At 42.3% G+C, this 16,372-nt stretch overlaps 1 protein-coding gene across 1 annotated transcript; it reads right to left on the bottom strand.

Annotated features, from left to right (window-relative positions):
- Window positions 1–266: 266 nt before the first annotated feature.
- NDUFAF1 (NADH:ubiquinone oxidoreductase complex assembly factor 1) lies at window positions 267–16,101 on the bottom strand. Its single transcript, XM_044230797.1, has 5 exons — window positions 15,981–16,101; window positions 11,853–12,501; window positions 7,657–7,842; window positions 1,025–1,099; window positions 267–501 (listed from the first exon to the last, which is right to left on the bottom strand). The coding sequence occupies exons 2-5, from the start codon at window positions 12,423–12,425 to the stop codon at window positions 352–354; spliced, it is 984 nt and encodes a 327-aa protein (XP_044086732.1). The 5' UTR covers window positions 12,426–12,501; window positions 15,981–16,101; the 3' UTR covers window positions 267–351.
- Between the last annotated feature and the right edge of the window lie 271 nt (window positions 16,102–16,372).

Below are 16,372 nucleotides of genomic sequence, written 5' to 3'. Positions count from 1 at the left end.
GAAAACACAAGAACCTACAAGGAACAGAGTAGGAGAAGGACATCAACAGTCATTTTGAGGGCTGCTTGCTTTGGCAATGCGTATGTGTGTAGGAATTGTTCCTAACAAATCATTTTAACCCAAAACAGTTAAGTTCTTTACATAGTACCTCCACATCAGGACTTGCATCAAGTTATAGCTTAGAATCTAGTTTCATGCTGCGTCTACCTGTGTGGCCCCTCTTGGCAACAGCATTTACCTTTGGCTCAGGGAATACATACCAGCTGTTGGATGAAAGCCATTAAATACTTTATTTGTCTCGGTCATCATGGATACTGCTACTCTTAGTCTGGTATTACAAAATTACCATCTCTATTTAAAAAGTCTTGGGTTAAGCTCTGGAGAATTTTCATAGGCGAACTCTTCTGTGTGGGCTGGATCTGTAAACACTCCAATAAAATCTATTTCCAGGAAGAATGGACCATCCACTTTATCAGCCAAGGTGAATCCAATAGAAGAGATCTACATTTAAAATAGAGAAACTGATAAAAATCTCATACACTGACGCTGTTCCTGGAATTTAAGTTCCATAATGTGATTAATATAACTGGGTCTTTACACTATTAGGCCTTAACAAGTATACCATAGTTCTATGCTATAGCAAATCGTAAAAGGAAGTGAAGGGCTGATTTTCTTTCTACTCCTCTAACCTTTCTTTAAAATAGTGCCACTTAAGACTGGTGAGGACAGCATGGATATCTAATGGAGGATCCTTGAAGTCCTCCTGAACTGGAATACTGTTCTCTTATTTTGGAGCTAAATTAAATGTAGGCAAGCTGAAAAGATGACCACACTACAAGTCCTCCTGCATGGATTTGGTTCATAGAACAGGTCTGAGTCAGTCTGTGTGTGGAATACCAGGGGTGACCTTGTTAAGAATTTTCATCCTTCATTTGCCAACCCTCAAAAATGGACTTGAAATCCTCACAGGAGTTTCGTTTCACTAAAGATCACAGCTCTGAGTTAAAGTACAGGAAAATACTACCTTGTCAAGCAGAAGCTGGTACTGGGCGTCCCGAATTCTTCCTTGATTAGAGAAGAAAAATTTGGAGAAAGGAATCTGAAAAGAGAAACCATTTACTTCAGAGCTAATACAAGCAACTGAAGCATCTGTATGGAACTGCAGTGATAGTTTAATTCTAACATTCTTTTTCTTTCTTCCTTTCTTTATTTTTAAAGATTTTATTTACTTATTTGACAGACAGAGATCACAAGTAGGTAGAGAGGCAGGCAGAGAGAGAGAGAGAGGAGGAAGCAGGCTCCCCACCGAGCAGAGAGGCCAATGCGGGACTCGATCCCAGGACTCTGAGATCATGACCCGAGCCGAAGGCAGAGGCTTAACCCACTGAGCCACCCAGGCACCCAAATTCTAACATTCTTTAATTCTAATCTTCTAGTTCTAATTTACACAGTTATGACAAGTGGCCAGGCATTTGGATCATAGATATATTTTTTAGTTGAAGTATTAAGTGTTAGATGAAAACCTTTCTAAGCCAGAAATCCCAAAGGAAAAATGGTAAGAGTACAATTTAATTTTTTGACAGCAAAGGCAACAGATAAATTAGGAAAAAAATATTTCCAACATTTATGGACAAAAACTAGTATCTACAAAGCTTTCACAGGTGACTAAGATTTAACAATCAATGGAAATATGGGGAAGGGGAGAAATGGGCACACTTGTATGCTACTGGTAGGCGTACAGACTGGCATGACTCAGAAAGTAGCCTGCAACTGGGAGGCAGGAGTCCATGATGGCCCCAAGATTTCCACCTTCTGTATCCATACACCCTCCAGGTATTCACCCTAACATCTGCTGTTGGGAAAGGACTATGCATAAGGAAGGTCCCAAAGCACCCGACCTTAATATAGGGAAGATTATCCTCTGAAGGCCCAACTTAATCACTTGAGCCTACAGGAGGACTGGCAAAAGAGGTTAAAGCATCTCTTGGGAGCAGATTCTTCACTGCTGGCTCTGAAAAGGGCAGAAGCAAAATGACAAGGATTGCAGGAAGCTTCCAGGAGCTGAGAGTGGCACTCAGATGACAACGAGTACTGAAAGCAGGATGTTAGTCCTATAATCATAGGAACTGAATCTGGCCAACAACTACAATGAACTTTTAAGTGAATTCTTCCCCAGAGCCTCCGGAAAGGAATACAGCCCAGTTGACAACCTTGATTTTAGCCTTCTAGGCCCCGAGCTATATTGAGCCCAACTCATGACCTATTGAACTGTGACCTAATAAACATGGGCCGTTTGAAGCTGCTAAGTTTATGGCAATGTTTTATGTAGAAAACTGATGGCAATTATTTTTTTAAGATTTTATTTTTTTGTCAGAAAGAGCATGAGGAGGGGGAGCAGCAGGAAGAAGCAGAGGGAGAAGGCGTTTCTCTGTCAAGAAAGGAGCTTGAGGGACACCTGGGTGGCTCAGTTGGTTAAGCAGCTGCCTTCGGCTCAGGTCATGATCCCAGCGTCCCGGGATCGAGTCCCACATCGGGCTCCTTGCTCGGCAGGGAGCCTGCTTCTCCCTCAGCCTCTGCCTGCCATTCTGTCTGCTTGTGCTCGCTCGCTCTCTCTGACAAATTAAAAAAAAAAAAAAGAAAAGAAAGGAGCTCGATGTTGGGCTTGATCCCAGGACTCTGGGATCAAGACCAGAGCTGAAGGCAGACACTTCACCGACTGAGCCACCCAGGTGCCCCACTAATGGCAGTATTTAGCAAATTTTGAAATGTTGTAACTCTGACCAACCAATTTCACTTTGAGGAATGTAGGTTATAAACTCTGACAAATACATAAAGATATAGCTTTTTCTGGGCGACTGGGTGGCTCAATGGGTTAGGCCTCTGCCTTTGGCTCAGGTCATGATCTCAGGGTCCTGGGACTGAGCCCCGCATCAGGCTCTCTGCTCAGCAGGGAGCCTGCTTCCCCCTCTCCCTCTGCCTGCCTCTCTGCCTACTTGTGTGTCAAATAAATAAATAAAATCTTAAAGAAAAAAAAAGATGTAGCTTTTTCTAATAGAAAAAAAAGGAAAAGGAAAAGTAGGGAATGGTTAAATTATGGTGCATCTATACAACTTAACACCATGCTGCTATTTTCTTAATGCAGATCTACACAGGATACAAAGGGAAAACCTATATACTAGTGAAGAAGACAGAATCCACAGTAGAAACACAAATTTTAAAAACACCTCAAAGGGGTGTCTTGATGGCTCAGTCATTGAGCGTCTGCCTTTGGCTTAGGTCATGATCCCAGGGTCCTGGGATCGAGCCATGCATCCTGCTCCCTGCTCAGCGGGATGTCTGCTTCTCCCTCTCCCACTTCCTCTGCTTGTGTTCCCTCTCTTGCTCTCTATCAAATAAATAAATATTTAAAAATAAAAATTTTTATAAAAAAAATAACACCTCAAAAAAATTTTTTTAAAAACTTATAGCAGGGGCACCTGGGTGGCTCAGTGGGTGAAAGCCTCTGCCTCCGGCTCAAGTCATGATCCCAGGGTCCTGGAATCGAGCCCTACATCGGGCTCTCTGCTCAGCGGGGAGCCTGCTTCCCCCTCTTTCTCTGCCTGCCTCTCTGCCTACTTGTGATTCTATCATATAAATAAATAAAATCTTTAAAAAAAAAAAAAAACTTATAGCAACTAGGAACAACCCAGTATCTATTAATAGAGGAATCAACTAGAGGATTTCCATGGAACCAAAAATACCAAATAAAATAACAAAAAAAGGAGAGTAACTCCACACATTGATATGGAAGCTCTCTGGGATTTAAATTTTATTTATTTTTTTAGAGGGGTAGGGTTGCAGAGGGATAGAATCCTATGAAGGCTCCACACCCAGCAGAGAGCCTGATGTTGGATTCGATCTCATGACTCTGAGATCACGACCTGGGTCGAAAACAAGAGTCGGTCGCTTAACCACAGAGCCACACAGGCACCCCTAGGATTTAAATTTTAAAACTAAGCACAGAAGATGCCCAAAGCATGCTATTTTTATTTTTGAGTAGGAAAAATTGGAGAAACTAGGAGTAAGTACTTATTTTTGCTTACATCTGCATAATGTAACTGCCAAGCTACTCAAGAAACTACTGAAAAGTGACTACCTACCCCAGGTGGGCAGGAAGAGGGTGGATGGGGACACGAGTGGGAGTGAGACTTCTCACTGAACATCACTTTAGATTTTGATTTTTGAGCCAAAAAATATAAATGTTTAAAAAAATGTGCTGTTCAGATTATTTATCACCAAAAGCACTTGTTGACATAAAAACAAACTCAAAAACTCAGATTCAAACCCACCACTATACAAGATCACACTGCTCACACAGCAGATTAAAATGCAGTCATATCCAGGGGCATGTGGATGGCTCAGTCAGTTAAGCACTGGACCCTTGGTTTCCACTCAGGTCATGATCTCAGGGTGGTGTGCTGCATGGAGCCCTGCATCAGGCTCCCTGCTCAACACGGAGTCTGTTTGAGATTCTCTCTCCCTCTACCTCTCCCGCTCATGCTCACTCGCTCTAAAATAAATCTGAATAAATAAATGTAAATAAATAAGTCATAAATCAATAATACATACATACATACATATATATGGTCACATCCTAGTTCCCCCGCTCCCTTCATTCCTGTCAAACAAACCTGGAGAGGTTCCCCCGCCATCAGTTTCTCATTTTGCATCCTAGTTTGGCAGTTCGACTACCTCATTATTCAAAACATATTGTGGAAATGGAATCAAGGCCACCTGCTTATCATGTGTCATGTGTCACATACTACACCATACCGCAAACTAATCTCTTCTGCCTTTTTGACACAAGTCTCTAAAACCACTGTCTACACCAAGGGAACTGGATATTTTTGACTGGATAAAAGCTAAGAAGGAACACTACATCTTGTATAAAAGAAAAGGATGCACAGTTCTTTCTCTACAAGTGACAGTAAACTATATAATTTTTCCATCATTTTCCTGTTTTCTCTCCATAATCAAAGTAAATATTTGAGCATCTCACTTCTATTTACTATAGGAGACTTATTCATGAACAACTGAACAGCAATTAGTAACATTTAATTAAAAACCTCTTGAGCGTCTGGGTGCCTCAGTCGGTTAAGCCTCTGCCTTCAGTTCAGGTCATGATCTCAGGGTCATGGGATCAAGTCCCACATCAGACTCCCTGCTCAGTGAAGTGTCTGCTTCTCTCTCTCCCTCTCCCACTACCTGTGCGTTCTCTGTCAATAGATAAAATCTAAAACAAAACAAAAACCTCTTGGGCACCTGGGTGGCTTAGTCTGTAAGTATCTGCCTTCAATGTTTGGGATGAAGACATTGGGCTCCCCACTCTGGGGTGTCTGCTTCTCCCTCTCCATCTCCCCCTCCCCCTGCCTATGCAGGCTTACTCTCTCTCTTAAATAATAACTAAAAAAAATTTTTTTTCAAGATTTTATTTGTTTATTTGACAGAGAGAGAGATCACAAGTAGACAGAGAGGCAGGCAGAGAGAGAGAGAGAGAAGCAGGCTCCCTGCTGAACAGGAAGCCCGATGCAGGGCTCAATTCCAGGACCCTGAGATCATAACCTGAGCCAAAGGCGGAGGCTTCACCCACTGAGCCACCTAGGCACCAAACTAAAATCTTAAAAAAATAAAAACCTCTTGTGACTACACTTAATGTGGTGAGCACTGAGTAATATATATAAATGCTGAATCACTATGTTGCACACCTGACACTCATATAACACTGTACTTCAATAATACTCTAAGAAAAGAAAAATCTCTTCCCCATCACTTTCCCTCAATAATTTAAAGAGAGCTGTTGCAAACAACTATTCTTTCCAGACAAAGATTAGGACTCTATGTATTTTCAGGGAAGAAAGTAATTGTTAACAATTAAATAGTAATACTATAGAATAATCTGGCAATGTGCAAATGCCTTAAAAATAAATCATTTATTCTAGGAATGTGATTTCTAAGAATATATCCTAAGAAAATAAGGTTATCTACTTCAGAGTTTGGTACAACAGTACAAAATTCTGAAAACAATCTAAATGTACAATAATAAAGGATGAAATAACTAAAATCTGGTTTATTTTATAGTAATTTAAGCAGAAATTAAAAATGTAAAAATATTTCAGCAGAAAGTTATATGTAAAACTCAGTGAACAATGTATATTATAAAACATATAGGATCATGACCTGAGCCAAAGGCAGATGCTTAACGACTGAGCTACCCAGGCACCTTAAATCAATAAATCTCAAAAAAGAAAAAAGAAAAAAAAAACCAGGGTAATGTTACTCAAAGTAACTGTGTTAGAGGGTACAATTCTAGCTACAGGGATCAGACGTCTTTGAGGTGAATTTCGACCTGACAGGTGAATGATAGAAAAGAGGAAGCAGGTGAGGCTATGGGGGAAGAGCATACCAGAGATAAACACCAAGTCTAAGGCTCTGAGAGGGAGGTGAGCTTGTTGGGTGTGACACACAGGAAAGGGGCCATTATGGAGGAGGGAGGGAGGTGGGAGACGCAGGATAAAGACAGGGTCCAATACTACAGGCCCAGTAAACCATGTTAAGGAGTTTGGGCTTCAATCTGATTGTAAGGGGAAGCCACCAGAGGGTTTTAAGGATGTGAGTGATGTAATCTGCACTATGCTGTTAGATCACTCTGGCTGCTATGTGGAGAGTGGATTTTAGGAGGCAAGAGAGCAAAGGAAATCAATAAAGCAGCTGCTGTAGTAATCCAAAGGCACTGGGATGACAGTGAGAGAGATGGGCGAGAAATGATCAGACTCTGGGTGTATTTCAGAGGTACAGGTGATAAGATTTGCTAACAGGCTATATGTGGGATGAGGGGGAAAGGAATCCAGAATGACCCTTAGGTTTAAGTTTAAGCAAAATGGGAACTTTCTTTTGAGTTTAAGGATTAAAAATCTTGGGGCGCCTGGGTGACTCAGTGGGTTAAGCCGCTGCCTTCGGCTCAGGTCATGATCTCAGGGTCCTGGGATCGAGTCCCGCATCGGGCTCTCTGCTCAGCAGGGAGCCTGCTTCCCTCCCTCTCTCTCTCTCTCTGCCTGCCTCTCCATCTACTTGTGATTTCTCTCTGTCAAATAAATAAATAAAATCTTTAAAAAAAAAAAAAAAAAAAAGGATTAAAAATCTTTCAGTAGGCAGAAGAAGAGAATGGGCAGTTGAAATTCATTCCCTGAATTTCTATTTATTTTCCTCCAGGCAAACGTTTTTCAACTTCTCAGAGCTTCTTCTCACAAAGTATTGTATTACCAAGAAATAAATAAAAATTTCATGATTGTGAAATAGGAAGCATATATTGCTCTTAGGGAGTTGCCTGGAAGAGAGGATATGGCAGAAACTTAAACACCTACTTGCGCCCAGAGCACACACGTACCCATGACTTAGCATGGACCTAGTCACAACTTTATAAAAAATATTTACTAGTTAGGAAACTAGCATTTATATTAATGAAAGAAAAAATCAATTATATAAATCTTACCCTTAAGTCAGTTATCTTCCTTCCCTTTCCACACCTTCCAAGAAGGATTAATAAGGAAAACAAATGAACCAGCATAACCATGATCTCAAGACTTCATTTTCATACACAGTAAAGACTTGTGCTGTTACCTTGACCTCCTGCCAGTAGGGCCCCCCACGGGTGAACATGAAGTAACTGTACATCTGATTCTTCCTCTGGATTATATCCGTGTCCTCTCGGATATTCACCATCCAAGGCCGACCATCTCCACGCACACGGAGATACAGAGTGTTGAACTGGGACCAATCATAAGCCCTCTTTTTCTCAAAAGGGCCCTACAATACAGAAAGGAAAATTAATTCACCTCATTTTCCACCAAAAGCAAAATGTGAGTCGTTATCTTTTGCAGCATCAAAAGGATCCACTAGGCATTTTTCTGACTTTTCTACCACCATTAGGAGGCAGACAAATCTGGTGATTCTTATGTTAGTACAAAATACTGACACAGTTTTGTTTCTAAAGTTATGTTCAAGACATGATTGGCCCAGGACAGTGTTGACATGTGGTAGGCACTCGATTGTATCAAGGATGGAAATGAATTACACTATGTACCTTTTTACCCTGGTCCTATGGAGCAATGGATTCTGAGTGTACATGACAGCTGCCTTCCCATAGATCAGAAAACCTATGAAAGAGGTGAAGTTTTAAAACTGCTGTTTTATAAAAATAGCTACTATCCATGGAAAACTTACCCTAAGCACTCACTCTGAGGGCAGAATTTCATCCTCATAGCCCTATGAGATAGGTACTATCATTGTGCTCCACCTTACAGATGAAGAAACTGAGCACTCAACTAGGAAGCGGCAGATCCAGTGTCATTTAACTCCAAAATTTGTATTCTTAACAACTATCTATACCGTCTCTTGCAGGAAAGGTGGAACGTAGTGTTAATTAACAAAGGTGTTTATTTATACCAATCTCAAAGGTAATCTGATTTCAAGAAGAGCAGTGCTCACATATGAACTATTATTTACTAGCTGTATAACTTTTTTAAAGATATTATTTGTTTATTTTAAAGAGAGAAAGACAGTGGGACACCTGAGTGGCTGGGTTAGTTGGTGGGTTAAATGGGTCATGATCCCAGGGTCCTAGGATAGAATCCTGAGTTGGGGCCCTTGCTCAGCAGGGAGCTTGCTTCTCCCTCTCCCTCTGCCTACTGCTCCCCCTACTTGTGCGTGCGTGCACACTCTCTCTCTCTTTTGGACAAATAAGTAAAATCTTTTTTTTTTTTTAATATTTTATTTATTTATTTGACAGAGAGAGATCACAAGTAGGCAGAGAAGCAGGCAGAGAAAGAGAGGAGGAAGCAGGCTCCCCGAGGAGCAGAAAGCCCGATGTGGGACTCGATCCCAGGACCCCGGGATCATGACCTGAGCCGAAGGCAGAGGCTTTACCCCACTGAGCCACCCAGGCATCCCTGGACAAATAAATAAAATCTTAAAAAACAACAACAGAGAGTGTGTACACACACCAAGCATGAGGAAGGTGTGTGTGGAAGAGGGGCAGAGGGGGAAGGAGAAGGACAAGCAGACTCCACATGAGGTTGGAGTCCCACGCCGGGCTCAATCTCAGATTACCATCTGAGCAGAAACCAAGAGTCCGTCGCTCTACCAACTGAGCCACCCAGGTGCCCAAGTAGCTATATAACCTTAGACAAGTTACTAAATCTCCCAAAGCCTCAGTTCCCTCATCTATAAGATGAGGATGACCACACCTTGGAGGAGAGTTGGGAGGAATTAAAGGGATATAAATATATAGAGAAGGATATAGATAGATAGATGTATATATTTATATACATTTATGTATAAACATATATAAAGTAGCACAAGGACTGGCAGGGCACACTTAATAAATTTTATCACCTATTTTCAATACCCCCCAGTGTGTATCTAACTGCAGAATTATTTTCTTCTGTGGATTTCAGGCACTGGAAAAAAAAATCTTTGAAAGCATACGTCTCTCCAACAACACATATCTTTCATTCTCATCATTATCTGGATATAGGAAGCCTAAGACTATGCCTAACATTTGCCATTCTCCTTAGAGCACAATATCCAAGCAAACATCCAGGGGCTGTGGCCAAGGCCAGGCATGGGAGCCTGTGCAGGCAGTCCTGGAATAACACCTGGTCAGCAAATTTGCAAAAAGCCACAGGTTGATGGTAAGACAAAGGAGTCAACCAAAGTAACTGTGGAAAACAGTGTTCTGATTAGAAACTATAAGGCTAAAGACAAAAGAAACTATATACAAACACTGTATTCTGGTTAGTAAGCTTATTTCTCACAGAGTTATGGGTTAAAAGTTCTAAAACTGCTCTGCATGTACCCTGGGGTTGAATTCATGGGTAAACTGATAGTAAGTGATGGGAGACAGGTTTCCCACTAATATAGAGGGAAATTATAGATAAGCAAGAGGGAGAAGCCCAGGATGAACCACATGGTACTGGATTAGAGTCAGAGCACAGCATGAACTCATATTTAGTGTACTACAGATACAGAAATATTTACAGGCATGTTTCCACATCTCTAGATGGGGTTGGTGCACATCTTTGTATTTCCTGCCGTTTCCACTAAGAGGTCCTGGAAGTAATGTCAACAAGTATACCCAAGTAATAGCAACAAGTATACCCAAGTATACTTACCCAAGTAATAGCAACAAGTATACCCAAGCACCCACAGCTCCAAAAAAACAAACAAGGGCTCCTTCAAGAAAAGGCTAATTCTAGGGCGCCTGGGTGGCTCAGTGGGTTGAGCCGCTGCCTTCGGCTCAGGTCATGATCTCCAGGTCCTGGGATCGAGTCCCGCATCGGGCTCTCTGCTCAGCAGGGAGCCTGTTTCTCCCCTCTCTCTGCCTGCCTCTCTGCCTACTTGTGATTTCTCTCTGTCAAATAAATAAATAAAATCTTTTAAAAAAAAAAAAAAAAAGAAAAGGCTAATTCTAGTGTTGGGACAGAGAAAATACAAGATGTGTTTAGAGTATCCTGTAGTGCAAGAAAGTGCTAAAAAACAAAAAATAGAGGCATGTCAAAGGAACAAAACCCAACCTGAAAGAGCTGCCAATGGCCAAAGTTAAAACAATTTGAGCAACAAAGTAAATAACATAGTACTGGACTATAACCGGAAGTTTGAGAGCCATACAAAATGACTTCCTGACTAAATAAGTAAATGTGGGAGAATAAATCAATCTTCCTTTCTGAAGAATCCCAAATAATTTGTGTAAATACCACTCCTTTCAAGAGATACAACTTAATCCCATGCCCTACCCCATGACTTGAACATAGGACACACCTACTGACTTGCTTCCAAACAGTGTATGGAAAGAAAAAGAAAAAAAGTAATTTAACAATGGAGTACTGGAGGAACACTATCTTGGCCAGGTGGTCATGGTGAACCCATCAGTGTTAAGTCAGGTTGCTAGCACGAGCACCTGATAAGAGTGATGAGAAGGGTACTTCAACTCTATAGTATTCTTCCTAAAAATCCAATAACCCAGACCTACCAGGAGAAAAAAAAAAAAAAAAAATCCCGATTTGAGGGGTATTCCACAAAATGCCAGGCCAGGATTTCTCACATCCTCATGAAAAATAAGTAAAGACTAGAAAATTATCGCAGATGAGAGGAGACTAAGGAGCCTAAGGAGACATGACAACTGGATGTAATGTGGTGTCCCAGGTGGGATCCTGGAACAAAAAAAGGAAAAATGGAAAAACTGGTAAAATCCAAATAGTATCTGGAATTAGTTAATAGTATGTACCAATGTTGGTTTCTTAGTTGTGATAAATGTACTATAGCAATGTTATGATGGCAACAGTTGGAGAAAATGGGTGAGGGACACATGGAACTTTCTGGACTCTATGTACAATTCTTGTGTAAAACTACAACTATTCTAAAATAAAAAGTTTACTTAAAGAAAATAAAGCCACAGGCGACCCTCCATCCACTCTAAGGAACCCCTGACCATCACAGGATCTGTGATCTATTAGAGAAGATGCAAATCTCCACAAATCATTGTTTAAACGTCTGACTTCTCAGGACTCCTCAAACTAAGAATGGCCCCACCCTGGCCCAAAGTGATGCCTAGAAACAAGTACCCGTTCTTCAGGAACCACATCCCCCTTGTGCTTCGGCTTTATACCTGTGTCCAATAGTTACTTAACGCCATACACAGATGACCTGCCAGGTGTGTTCATTTACAGAAACAAAAGCCATATGCTACGGTTCTATTCGGGCTACAGTGAAATTCACCAAAGTTCACTAAAAAACTGAGGCTCTGGGGCTTCACTTACCCTTGGAATCCTGGATATCATTGCACAGTACCCACTGCGGCCACTTTCCCCATCCTTAGGCACCTCAGAGCTCAAAGTTCCATACAGCAGTGCACTCTGATTATTCTTGCCCATTTTCAGGAACACTTCACTTCTGCCTCCAATAGACTTATCAGAAGTCACTACCCACTTATCCAAATCTTCTTTTCCACGGAACTGCCAGACAACCTTGGCTTGTTCCATCAAGACCTCATGCAGAGGGCGGCCTTCAGGGCCTATCCAATGATTCACAATATCATCTTTCAAACGTCTAAAATGGTCCTTTATTTCATCTTTAATTGCTTTATCAAAACTAACTTCAGGCTTTTCTTCAGGAGATGCTATATCCAAAGCAACTTCTCTCTGGTGATGTCCTTGCAAATCCCCTTCAGATTTCCTCTGAGAGGAGGTTCTACCAGAAGCAGCCACAGGTTTCTGAAGACTACTAGAACAATAGTCTGCAAAGCGGGTACCCAAATATGGGCATGAGGCATATGGCTTTGGGCAATGTCTGAAAATATAAGCGCCATTCAGAAACCTGAGAACCAAAGCCATGGTAAGATAAAGTCCAAATGTAAATTTCTCCCTGGGCTATGAGGGAAAGAAACTTCAGCAAATGGGCCAATTCCACCTAGAACAAAAAAGACATTGAACAGTTACCAGGGTAGCAATGAATGCATCACAATTTCAAATGTAACACAGATCATGTATTGTGAAATTCTGGAACTTATTTTCTAATTCTGTAAACATTTACCCAGGGCCTTACTATGAGCAGAATATTGTTTGCAGAGTATGTAAAGCATTTAATTACCTTGAGAAAAAATGCCAAAAGGGAAAGAAACAGGCCTCCTTTACGGAGTTATTTACCCCAAAATAATTCAATTACGCACTTCAAAAAGTTGTGTCAATTTTTTTTTCTTTTGAGATTTTATTTATTTTTCAGAGAGAAAGAGAAAGAACATAAGCAGGGAGGAGGGACAGAGGCAGAGAGAGAAGCAGGCTCCCTGCCAAGCAGGAAGCCTGAATCAGGACTTGATCCCAGGACCCCAAGATCATGACCTAAGCCAAAGGCAGGTGTCCCAAGGTTGTGTCAATTTTTTTTAAAGATTTTATTGACTTATTTGAGAGAGACAGTGAGAAAGGGAACACAGGCAGGGGGAGTGGGAGAGAGAGAAGGAGGCCTCCCCCTGAGCAGGGAGCCGGACGGACGTAGGGCTCAATCCCAGGGCCCTTGGATCATGACCCAAGCCAAAGGCAGATGCTGAATGACTGAGTGACCCAGGCAATCCGCTTGTGTCAATCTTAAATTTTTATGCTGGATTTTTAAAGAAATCATTGATTCCTAAATAGATATTCAACTAATTCACTGCGGACCTAGGCTAAGTGACATTTTAGCACTTCATCTACAAAAAGAACTACAGTGTGCACTGTATGTGGAGTCAGAAAACGTGACCACTTATTAGGTTATGATATTGTGAATACTGGCAATTTCAGACTGCTAAACCTAATCAACTTCTTCATCCTCAGGTAAAGCTATTGATCTTTTGAAGTCTCTAATTTCCTGGGGGTAGGCTGTGTTAATGTGTCCTCTACCTCATTCTTCTGAAGATCAGATGGAATGACGGATCTAGGAGTGTTCTCTGATAACATCCCCAAGAATCTTCATGTCTACAAAGCTCCACACTTTGGTCCACACTTTGAGTAGCAAGGGTTGGACTCTGAGTCACTATCTGAGCTCCCCAAATCTAGAACCTAAACAATAACACTAATACCATCACATTTAAATGTCATTCTTAATACTCTCAAACCACCAGACATATTATCTCACTGAATGCACACAAGGCTCCTGTAGGACAAGTCAGGTAGATATTTCCTTCTTCTAGGAAACAGACACCAACAGGTGAAGTGATTAGCCGAAGCTCACAACGCTCACCAGTACTGAAGCTGGGACCAGAACCCTAGTCTTAAGCCCTTCTACTACATGCTCCTGCCTCTACATGTAAAACAACAGCAATAGGGGCACCTGGGTGGCTCACTGGGTTAAAGCATCTGCCTTCGGCTCGGATCAGGATCCCGGAGTCCTGAGATCCAGCCCCTCATCAGGCTCCATGCTCAGCGGGGAGCCTGTTCAGTTTCTCCCTCTCCCTCTGTCCCCCCCACCCCTGCTCATAGGCACACATGCATGCGCTCACTCTATCTCACACGTGTACTATCTTGCACTCAAATAAATACATAAAATCCTTAAAAAACAACAACTAAACATCAGCAATGTAAGTTCTATAGCTCTGGTAAAATAACAACTTTGGCTAAATAGTCCTCTCTCCTACTTACTCCAGCCACCCCTAAAAGGAATAAAATATGCACTGTTAAATTATTTCTTTCTCCTGTCTTGGCCCAAAGACCAGGAGATAGGAAAAACAAAAATTCATCTCCCCAACCTCACCTGAGTCCCATCCCCATTCTCTACTCCAACACTCACAAACACTCGCACTCCAACAAGTGCCAACCATTAGTCCCTCTCTCAGCTTCAGGCCTTAACAGATTGCTGCTCCCAGGCCCGGAGGGGCCTCTGTGGAATTTGTCTAGCTAATGTATCCTCTGAAACTCAGCTCAAACATCCTTCATCTTCATTCCTAACAACCTCCCAGGTGAGGCCCTTGTCACTGGCCCATTAGACACTCTTTAAGTACCAAAGCACCCCTGACTCTGTTCTCTACCTCTCTCAAACCATCCTTTGCCTGGCAACAAAAGGAATTTGTCTAAATACGACTGTACTCCCCTTATAATAAGTCAGCAATAACCCTGCACACACACACACACAGAAATTCAAAATCCTAAAATAGTGCACAAGGCCCAACTCCATGACCTAACTTCTACTCCCATCCATGGCCAATAACCTCAGCTCTATTAAGGCCAACTATAGGGGCGCCTGGGTGGCTCAGTGGGTTAAGCCTCTGCCTTCGGCTCAGGTCATGGTCTCAGGGTCCTGGGATGGAGTCCCGCATTGGGCTCTCTGCTCAGCAGGGAGCCTGCTTCCCCCCTCTCCCTCTACCTGCTTGTGATCTCTCTCTCTGTCAAATAAATAAATAAAAATCTTAAAAAAAAAAAAAAGACCAACAATAGGGGCACCTGGGTGGCTCAAGGAGGTGAAGCATCTGCCTCTGGTTCAGGTCATGATCCCAGGGTCCTGGGATCCAGCCCCTCACTGGGCTCCCTGCTCAGCAGGGAGTCTGCTTCTTCTTCTGCCCTCTGCTTCCTCCCCACCCCATGCTCTCTTTCTCTCAAATAAATAAATAAAATCTTAAAAAAAAAAAAAAGGAGAGAACTAGGAAAATTACAAAGTTGATCTGAGGTCCTGGAATCATAGATAATATTTCAATTTTCCTCACTGATTGTGTTTAATTTTACCTCTACACATAAAGGAAGTTGGGAAACAAATGATAATTCCATAAAATGGAATTTGTACAATCAAAAATTATTCTTGTGAACCCCATCCTTAGGCTACACTACTAAGTGGCAAATAAGGAGGAATCAAAATTGCATGTAAACTAATGTTACAAGCATAAAAGTGTACTGACAAAAAAAGATTTGAGGGAGGGAAAAAAAAAAAAGGCTTAAAGTCGTATGCAGGATGATGGGATTATGAGTAACAATATTCACCGTACCTGCGAAGTCCTCAGTAGTGCGTTCCTTCTCTAATAATATAACAATAATTATAAATTTTTGTTTAGTATTTTTACCCCAAAAAAACATAAAGTAAAACCCTTCATCAACTGGATGACCCCTGGCCGAAATTGGTAATTTTTGACTGCCGCGTTACCCACGGAGCTAAAAGAGAGCTGTCTTCGTCCAGACTGTATATCCAGGGCTGACCACGCGCCCGGAACCGTTCCAAGTGTAGTTCACTGACGCCTCACAACAACCCTGAGAGGTTCTGTTATTCCGATTACAGAGACGAGGAAAAGGAGGTTCCAAGAATAAATGACGAGGTCACACAGCTAGTAACACGCAAAACGAAACTCTGGAGCCCCGGTCTTTAACTCCCCGTCTGATTCAGGGGAGCGGTCCGGAGCAGGCCACGGCGAGGCGACCCCTCCCCTCAATCCTCACCTGCTAGGGCTGTTGCTCCCCACACCCCGCCGGCGTCCGCTGGTCTCCCCGCCGGAGCCCGACAGCGCCTTCCACCCGGGTCCCCGCTTTTCCCGACCGGGTACTCCGCTTTTCTCGTGTGGGTCCATCTGCTTTTCTAGCCCGGCGTCGAACTAGGCCCTAGGGCACTAGGGTTCCGGCCGAAGTACAAACGGGAGAAGAATAACAAGGTTCCCGGAGCCCGGCGATTTGAAGCTTTCGGTCGATTAGCCTGACAAAGGGCTCGGCTTCCACCCCTCCGGATCTTTTCTGTTTACCCAGAAAGTAGGGGAGAATTTAGAAAAGCTTTTTTTTCTCCTTTCCTTTATGCATTCCTCCTTCAGGCTGCAAACTCTACCTCGCACCTTTCAAAT

The sequence above is a fragment of the Neovison vison genome, chromosome 13 (assembly GCF_020171115.1).
Source record: "Neovison vison isolate M4711 chromosome 13, ASM_NN_V1, whole genome shotgun sequence".
NCBI lineage: Eukaryota > Metazoa > Chordata > Mammalia > Carnivora > Mustelidae > Neogale > Neogale vison.
The sequence above is the reverse complement of the archived record's forward strand: the minus strand, read 5'-3'. Positions and strand labels throughout refer to the sequence as shown.